At 46.4% G+C, this 10,000-nt stretch overlaps 2 protein-coding genes across 2 annotated transcripts in view; one reads left to right on the top strand and one right to left on the bottom strand.

Annotated features, from left to right (window-relative positions):
• The window catches only part of ace2 (angiotensin I converting enzyme 2), a 15,163-nt gene extending 13,677 nt beyond the window's left edge, over positions 1-1,486 (bottom strand). Inside the window, exons 1-2 of the mRNA XM_030376670.1 lie at positions 1,046-1,486; positions 403-561 (exon numbers count right to left, since the gene is read on the bottom strand). Of these exons, the coding sequence (XP_030232530.1) occupies positions 403-561; positions 1,046-1,264 (378 nt within the window). The 5' untranslated portion in view covers positions 1,265-1,486. The remainder of the gene's footprint in view (positions 1-402; positions 562-1,045) is intronic.
• Positions 1,487-4,852: 3,366 nt separating this feature from the next.
• Positions 4,853-10,000, top strand: part of nhsb (Nance-Horan syndrome b (congenital cataracts and dental anomalies)) — a 54,740-nt gene continuing 49,592 nt past the window's right edge. Inside the window, exon 1 of the mRNA XM_030376637.1 lies at positions 4,853-5,555. Within this exon, the coding sequence (XP_030232497.1) occupies positions 5,276-5,555 (280 nt within the window). The 5' untranslated portion in view covers positions 4,853-5,275. The remainder of the gene's footprint in view (positions 5,556-10,000) is intronic.

The raw sequence follows: 10,000 nt of genomic DNA, 5'->3' as shown, positions 1-10,000 counted from the left end.
AAACGACATGATTATTATTATTAATGATAATAATGATAATAACAATACTAGTGCAGTCCATTTACCATATTTATTTTGTGACAAGCTTAATGTAAATGGACTGCATTGATATATCGCTTTTCTAACCAGTCACTCAATGCGCTCTACAATATTGCCTAACATTCACCCATTCATGCCCACATTCACACACCGACGGCGGAGTCAACCATGCAAGGAAGACAGCCTGTTCGTCAGGAGCAGTTAGGGTGAGATGTCTTGCTCAGGGAAACCTCGACACCCAGTTAGAAGGAGCCGGGGATCGAACTAGCAACCTTCTGGTTACCAGCCAACCCGCTCTGCCTCGTGAACCAAATGCAGCCCCAGAGAGTTAAAGTGACGGCGGCAGGCGTGCGGCGGTCTTACGTGAGCAGACTTTTCCGGGGACAGCGCCCCAGAGCCTTTGTCCTGCAGGGAGATGAGCTGCAGTTTGACCACCGGGTCTTTCACCTCGTGGAGCGGGAAGGCCAGGGACTCAGTCGACATGCGGCCGTAGAATTCTGCCCAGATCGCGCCCTTCGCCGACTGCACACGACACAGGATCATTGTCACACTGGTCATAATCACCGGCCAAACATGGAGATTAAATCATTCTGTCATTCAGCTTCACGTGTTTTATCTAAAGCAATTTACTAGTGGCGAGGAGAGCAATCTAAGAAACAATCAGAATTGGAGAAGCTACTTAAAAGAAGAACACTGTTTAATCTAAACAAGTGAAAACAACAGTATTAATTTGATTTAACCTTCATTCGTCAAGCTTAGTCTCGGTCAGCTGAAACATCTCTTTTACAAAAGACACTGGCCTATGCAGTAGCAGCATGACACACAGTAAAACACGCCGTTAACAAACTGCAACACCACATAGGAGACACTAGTATATACATCGAACCTGGGACCCAAGAAGAAAGAGCTGCAACTAGCGATGCCATCGTCAGACATCCTGAATCAGTTCCAACTGCAGCTTAAGCGTAGCGGGGGGGGGGGGCTGCGATCTGAGCCGACCACGTACCAATATGTTTGAGTTCTCCTCGGTGATGTCTGTGTTGTACGCCCACGACGCCAGAGAGTAGTCATACATTTTGACCGACGCCTCGGTGCTGAACTTCTCCAGGAACGCTCTGGCCCGGGTCTCCGTGTCCACCTGGGCCCTCAGGCCCGGGGTGAGGAGCGCCACCACCAGCAGCAACATGGCCGCCGCTCCCGCCGCAACCCGTCCTGCTGTCGACATCTCAGCGGGGGGGGGGGAGTTCAGGAGACGAAACACACGAACCGGAGCACTTCTGGTTTTGGTGGAGAGGTAACTCAAACTAGTTTGCTACTTGCCTACCCGCACAGAGGAAGCAGCGAGAGCCACAGTAGGTGAGGTGGTGATAGTGATGTTCAAGGTGCGTTTGCGTCCACTCTCACCCTCAGAGTGAGGATGGCCGGGCTGTTATACAGCCTCAGGTCTTTTATTATTATTGTTCACGGTGCTGTCTTGGCCTTTGATCGGAGTCGTAACCACACACACACTGAGGATGTTGTTAAGGAAATGCTGCAAGGACCGTGGTGTGTGTTTAAAAGCTTTGAGCGACTCTGTGCTGATGTTTGTTACTACTAGCTGTGTCATCCAACATGAGAAACATGCCTTTCAACACAAAGTTTTGATTTTCCAAACGTGTTTAAGTGTGTGCACTGTACATGTTTATCTATCTATCTATCTATCTATCTATCTATCTATCTATCTATCTATCTATCTATCTATCTATCTATCTATCTATCTATCTATCTATCTATCTATCCATCCATCCATCCATCCATCCATCCATCCATCCATCCATCCATCCATCCATCCATCCATCCATCCATCCATCCATCCATCCATCCATCCATCCATCCATCCATCCATCCATCCATCCATCCATCCATCCATCCATCCATCCATCCATCCATCCATCCATCCATCCATCCATCCATCCATCCATCCATCCATCCATCCATCTCTATCTATCTATCCATCAATTTCATGGGTGAATGTTTTGTGTGTGTGTGTGTGTGCGTGTGTGTGTGCGTGTGCGTGTGCGTGTGTGTGTGTGTGTGTGTGTGTGTGTGTGTGTGTGTGTGTGTTGGTGTGTGTGTTTGTGTGTATGCTGTGTGTGTGTGTGTGCGTGCACTGTGCATTCTTGTGTGTGTTTGCTGTAGTAGCAAGGGGCCTTGAACCCATGTCCTGCTGTACATAAACACAGCAGCCATAAAACCATAAACACTACATTATCAAACCACAATCTCAGTCTCAATGGCCAGAAGAGCACTCTGCACAAAGTCGGTCGATTAATCGACTCATCATTGAGCCTATAAAATGTCATAAAAAATTGCAAAGGCCCATCATAAGTTACCAGAGTCCAAAGTGATTTTTTACATGTGCTTGTGTTACCTGACAAGCAGCCAAGAAAATGTGTTTATTTAAATATGATCCAAGACTCAAATCAGTGAAACATTAAGCAGCAAATTGTTTGGTATTTGTACTTGTAATATTCTGCTGTCCTGCTAACTGATCAATCAACTCGTTTCAGCCCAGTGGCTAATATTACATGTTTAAATGGCTGAACACACATGCTTGAATGGCAAGCCTCACATGTTGTCAAACATGTTTGAACGGCTTATATCACATGTTTGAATGCTAGTCACATGTTTGAATAGCTGATATCACATTTTGAATGGCAAATCAAATGTTTGAATGCCTAATAACACATGTTCGGCAGACCTAGTTCATGTTTGAATGGCTCATATGACATGTCTGAAAGCGAATGACAGCTTTGAATGGCTTATATCACATGTTTGAATGCTAATCACAAATTCGAATGGCTTATATCACATGTTTCAATAGCTCAACACACATGTTGCAATGGGTGCAGGAACAACTTAAAGACACGGCGCATCTTATCAGACAACCGGAAAGGTTGACGCAAATGCAAGTCATGAAGGGTGATAAGGCTTCCACTTTATCAAAGTCTCCCTCGCACACACATCCAGCAATCAATACCTGATACATCCACAGAGTGGGAGACACCAACAGACTGGACACGTTTCCATTGTTCAACAAGTGTGTTGAATGTCTCTTTGTGTACCCAGTTCTCCTGCTATAAATTGTTTCCATTTAATATCGATCGAAGCAAGTTTCTAATACCTAACCAAGTTTCAACAGTGATGACACATGGTGAGATTTTGGATGGATTGTATAAATGCATATACAGAGCTTTACACTAATTGTATGTTTTGGTTTATTTTTACACTATAATTGAAATACAATTGTATCTGTGATGGTGGGAAAGGCCAACAGAAGGACTGAACGTATGGTGTGTACTTGTATGAAGACAAAAACCGCATTTATATGTCTCCCAAGAAGTTTCCTCTTCTTGGCTTTGATCTTAATCTTCATACGTTCATCCTTTGACCCCGGGCATGCCGGATTTAAATCGTCCTCGTGCCGAAGAGGCTGTTGCTCTCTGAACGTGTTGTGGGCGTGGCCTCCTGCTCTTATATACCAACTAATCACTGATAAGAATGCTTAGATCCTACTCAACCAATTTAACCCTATTACAACTCCTATTATCAAAAGGAAAATATGATCTTAGGCACATAGATGATTATAGTAATATATGGAAATCAGATCTACAGAACTGCCAAGTGCATTCGTACTCTCATTCTGGTCAGAAGGCGACCTCTAAAGGACAAGACAAGGCATTACAGTGTTGTTATTTAATATTAACCAGTTCTCACAACTCGCCTAAATACCGACTGAAATTGCAAGGATTTGTACACAATAAATTGATAAAGAAATATACAAATGGATTATTCATAACCATAACATTGAGTGACGGATTTGGTGTTCTGCCAATGCAGATAGCCTTTCCATTTATTTCCCAAAATCTGAGATGGGAATACGAAATCAATAATGTTGTAATGTATTCGCCCGTCAATAGCTTAACAATCAACCGCAACCCCCCCCCCACAACGCTCTCCCGGTCATCAGTGATGTGAACACATCACAGAGTATCATGAGTATACTTTAGAAACGGAGCCGAGACCGCCCGGAGGTCTGTCTGAGGTAGGGGACCAGAGGGCCTTTATACGAACCCTCCACTGGGAGTCTGTGGCTGCACGCGATCCTGAGCAGGAGATTGATCACTAGTCTACACACACACACACACACACACACACACACACACACACACACACACACACACACACACACACACACACACACACACACACACACACACACACACACACACACACACTAGTCTACATACAGAGACACACACACACACACACACACACACACACACACACACTCTCACACACACACACACACACACATACACACACACACACACACACACACACACACACACACACACACACACACACACACACACACACACACACACACACACACACACACACACACACACACACTCACACACACATCACAGCTTCACTGCTAAGTCTTGTTTTAAGTACTATAAAGTAATACCGTCTCAGTTATCCATGTGCTCCTGAAATGGGAACAGCACTGTATTGTCCTGGTAAGCCGTTCTCAGTATCTTGACTCTCATTATGAATTCATGAAAAATACAAATAAAAACCTAAAACATCTCCTCATCCAACAAAACATACGTCACACCGCCACAGCCTCCCATTTCCCCCCTCTTTGCCATCCTCGCCCCGTCCATCATTTCCCCCCGTTCTCATTCCTCCGCCACCCCGATCCAGTGCACCGGATCCCAGCTCCGTGTTTTACGCGCCTCCCCTCCAGCATCTCCACCTGTACTCCGTTCCGCGGCGCGACTACAGCGTGGAGGAGGAGGAGGAGGAGGAGGAGGCCACGGAGCCCACGACCACAGACCCAACACGCACCCTCACGCCACCGACCCGGGCTCGTCGGCAGCGGGGAGTCTACCGCGTGTGTGTGTGCGTGTGTGTGCGTGCGTAATGTGTGTGTGAGTGAATGAGTGAGTGGTCGCAGAAAGCCAACAGGATGGAGGATCCCGTCAAGGGGAGGCTGGGAACTTTGGATTGACACCGCGCGGCCCGAGTCCCCGCTCTGATCGTGGATATAGGATCCTGGATCCTCTGTGGTTTCCATCGCAGTAGAGTGAGCTGGAATTAACACATTTTCTTGATTTTTTTCCACCCTCGCCTTCTTCTTCTTCTTCTTCTTCTTCTTCTTCCTCCTCAACCTCAAGTGTTTTTTAAAATGCCGTTCGCCAAGCGGATTGTGGGGCCGCCGCTACTGTGCAGACACGAGATCCCCCACGAAGAGGGTCTCCTCTTCGAGGACCTGTGCTCCATCAGTAACGTGGTCCTGTCGCGGACGCTGCGCCAGCTCTCCGACCTGGCCAGGCACGCCTGCTCGCTGTTCCAGGAGCTGGAGAACGACATCATCACCACCAACCAGCGGGTTTGGGTCCTGCAGAACAAGATAGGCCAGATCCAGCAGACCGCCGGCGGACTGGACCCTAAGAAGGAGGCAGTGCGTGAGTACCCCCGCACCCCCGCCCGCCGCCGCCGTCACGTTAGGGGAGGTCGACTGGACGTTAAACAGGAGGAGACGTAGACGGGTTTTTATTTCATGTTTTTTTTAACCATTCAGTCGTGACGGCTGGGTTTTTGGACATGACCGCCTACCATACACCATACGTGTGTTTTTCTCCCCGGAAGCCCACTCATTCACACGGACGCATCTCGCGCGCATCGCTCCCCAATTGACGCGCTCATGTCTCACATGCCAATTAGCGCCCGTGATCGTTCACCGTCCCCCGTGATCGTTCACCGTCCCCGTGTTCGTTCACCGTCTCCGTTATTATCGTGGACCGCGCCACCCCCACTGTACACGTTGTTCTCGGTGATTTCGAAAAAATATCTATTTGATTCATGAAAAAACACAAGCAGGTTAATCGACGGCGGGAGAATGTGTGAATGTCGGGGAGTCTACATCACACGGAGGGGCGTGTTGGTGTGGTGGTCGCTGCGTCGCGTTTACTGCATGTACCCGCGCGCACACCTGAAGCGACGTCGGTGCTGCTCAGGGTTAGGAAATAAAACACACGCCTGCTCGTGTGTGTGTGTGTGTGTGTGTGTGTGTGTGTGTGTGTGTGTGTGTGTGTGTGTGTGTGTGTGTGTGTGTGTGTGTGTGTGTGTGTGTGTGTGTGTGTGTGTGTGTGTGTGTGTGTGTGTGTGGTTTCATCTCGAATGAATACGAGATTATATGTCGAATGAGTTCGAAGGGGGCTCCGGGATGGCTCCAACGGCCGGTCTGAGCTGTGCGCCAAACCCACCCTTCCCTTCCTGGCGACACCGACACAGCATCAATAAATTAATCTCGCGGTCCTTTCGCAGCGGGAATATTATTCAGCCGTCGTCTGTTCCCGCTCTACCCCGTTTAACATTTAAAGACAGTCTACGACCGTAGACCTTCATTAATAGTCTACGGTTGTTGACTGGAAGCCTGGAGATGCATACAGAAAAACACAGACTGGTCCCTATGAAAAAAATAATTAATAAAAAAAAAACATCACATGCAATCCTGTGTAACTGGATGGTCCACAGCTGGGATACGGCACAGAGTGGATCACCGTGTATGTGGATGTGATGCTTTTAGCACTGCATGGATCTTGTTGCTAGGATATTCAGCTTGCTGTCATCTATAGTGTTATGATAGAGCTATACGTCCTCAATATACAGTAGGCTTATCGTCAACCCAAGGTTCGAAATAGGTTTGCATCACACAAAGACACACACGTACGCACACACGCAAAAACACACACGCACACACACGCCCGCACACACACATGCATGCACAAAGACACACACGCACGCACGCACAAACACACACACGCACAAACGGACACACGCACATACACACACGCCCGCATTCACTCACACACACACGCATGCACGCACACACACACGCACACTGTGGTTCTCCGGTTGTCTGCGCCAGCATCTGATTCCCCCGCCAGCGTCATAGATGTGTCTACTGCATTACATGAAGTCCTCAGATGGCCCGCCTGGCTCTGTGACCTCTGACCTCGGCTGGCCGGGGATCAGGCAGAGGCCTGGCCGCCCCAGACGACAGGCAGGGGTGTGGAGGAGGAGCTGGGGACACTGTGACGCCCTCCTCGTGCTGTGGAACGCTGACACACATGTAGCTCCTCCAGACTGTATTTACTGTGATGATACTCGGTAGTCTCTAGGGTCAACTAGCCCCAGGACCACACAACACCACCATCATACCACCACCATAACTACCCCCACCGCCACCATAACAACAACCACCACTATAACTACCCCCACCGCCACCATAACAACAACCACCACTATAACTACCCCCACCGCCACCATAACAACAACGACCACTATAACTACCCCCACCGCCACCATAACAACAACCACCACTATAACTACCCCCACCGCCACCATAACAACAACGACCACTATAACTACCCCCACCGCCACCATAACAACAACGACCATTATAACTACCCCCACCGCCACCATAACAACAACGACCACTATAACTACCCCCACCGCCACCATAACAACAACGACCACTATAACTACCCCCACCACCACCAGAACTACCAGCACCACCACAACCACCACGACAACAAGCACTATAACCACCGTAACTACAACCACCATAATAACTATCACCATAACTACCACCACCACCAGTACTACCACCACAACCACCACCACCACCACAACAACAAGCACTTTAACTACTACAATAACTACAACCACCAGTATATCTACCATCATAACTACAACCATCGCTATAACTACCACCATAACTACAACCACCACTATAACTACAACCACCACCAGAAATACAATTACCACCACGACCATGACTAACACCACCACCCCCATAACTACAACTAACACTATAACCACCAACACCACCAGAACTACCACCACCACCACCAGAACTAACATCAACACCATCACATTAATGAGAGAGAGAGAGAGAGAGAGAGAGAGAGAGAGAGAGAGAGAGAGAGAGAGAGAGGAGAGGGAGAGGGAGAGGGAGAGGGAGAGGGAGAGGGAGAGGGAGAGGGAGAGGGAGAGAGAGAGAGAGAGAGAGAGAGAGAGAGAGAGAGAGAGAGAGAGAGAGAGAGACATAGAGAGTTAATTAATAGTTGGTCATTAGTAGTAAGTGTCACAACAGATATTTTTAAAGAGTGTGCAGTACAATTGGATTGTCGGGAAACAACCTGATGGCCATTCATTCTCTTTCTGATATCCCATTATTCACTCCATGCTTGACAAACTGCCACAAATGAAAATCAAATAACTGTTGATTGAATTGATTGTAAACCAATAACAGCTGATTTCAGTGATTTTAATAAATAACGGATTGATTTCAGTGGTTCCACAGCTGTGGTGACAGAATGAAATCTCCTAAGGATCCAATCGATTTAAAGCAGTGAGATAACACAGTGTTTATCAGCAACATGTTTACCATACACTTTACTAAACAGTGGTAACAGACTTAACATTGGCCTGAACATGACATGAACTCTGGACATTCATGTCCTTGAAGGGACAATGATTCCAAATTGGAAATAAAACTAAAACATGAGCAGAATTCTATCAAATTCTATCACATATAAACTGTCAATACATTGCATTGTAGGGGCTGCATACAACATTTAATTATTCATATAACAAATATATGAAACTTACAAACAATAGGTAAAACTTGAATTTAGCTATTGCTATCATGGTCCACGGAGGAACCCAAAGACAGAGACGATAATAGACCCGAGGCAGGTGAAGAGAACTTTACCAAGAGTTGACTAGATATAAAGTTACACAAGACGACAAACACACAGAGGGCTGGGTGGCTATGGTCCAAAAATACAATCCCTACAAACCGACAACAAAGGATATAAATCCGGGGAACGTAAATGAAAACGTGAACGGGATCAGTAATCAGCGATCTAACAAACAACCAAACACAGATGGAGAAGTGTAGAAGATTGAGACAGTTGCATTCTCAATGACTGGAATTATAAAATGTGGTTCTTGCGTGGACAAATTTGAAAATATCTCATTCTTTAATCAGCCTCTTGAAAAGGCGGTCTAATTGACAACAAACTCATCTCACAGCTGTACGCAATACTGTCTGATTCACTCCCATTCAAACCCCTTTGTCTCTAAAAAGGCTATGCAGACTAGGATGGAGAAACAAGACATTTACAAAAACGCACACACACGCACGCACACACGCGCACGCACGCACACACGCACGCACACATGCACACATGTACACACAGTGAACTGTGATGTGAAGGTTTAGCTTGGAAACACCTCAATGTTCTTATGTTAACCTGAATGTGGTTTCACTCCTTCTGCCATCTACCTGTTGTCTCTTCTTGTGTCTCTCCTTGGCTTTGTTAAAGAGCTCTGTGGTCACTAGTTGTTTCAACTTAAGCTCTGCAATTATTTTACTCAAGACAATGAAAAATGCCTTGCTTCCCTACACCTGTCCAACGTAATTGTATATAGATAAATAGCGATAGATAGATACATAGATAAGTACATCTTATATGTTGTAGAATTATGAAAACATCCAGTCCTAATGGTTGTACAGGAGGCAGAGGGCAGCTTTTAATAAAATAGTCATGTTTCTCTTTTACCAAAGATTTGATTTGATTTACAGAAGCACGATAGAAAATAATCCAAAAGTCTTAAATTATGAAGAGAAAAAGAGTCTATTGGCAGCGTGTTGGTGAAATCTCTGGCACCCAGTGTGTCCCCACGAGTTTGTGTCCAGACTCAATAGCATGCGGCTAAACTCAAAGTTGTTCCGTGGTTTAAGATACAACTTAATAATTGGACTACTAATTATCCCACTCCAGCGAAAAAACCCTACAAAACTTACACCATTAGGCTACATTATATCTGCTTTACC

Source organism: Gadus morhua, chromosome 14, assembly GCF_902167405.1.
Source record: "Gadus morhua chromosome 14, gadMor3.0, whole genome shotgun sequence".
Lineage (NCBI taxonomy): Eukaryota > Metazoa > Chordata > Actinopteri > Gadiformes > Gadidae > Gadus > Gadus morhua.
This window is presented reverse-complemented; position numbering and strand designations above follow the sequence as displayed.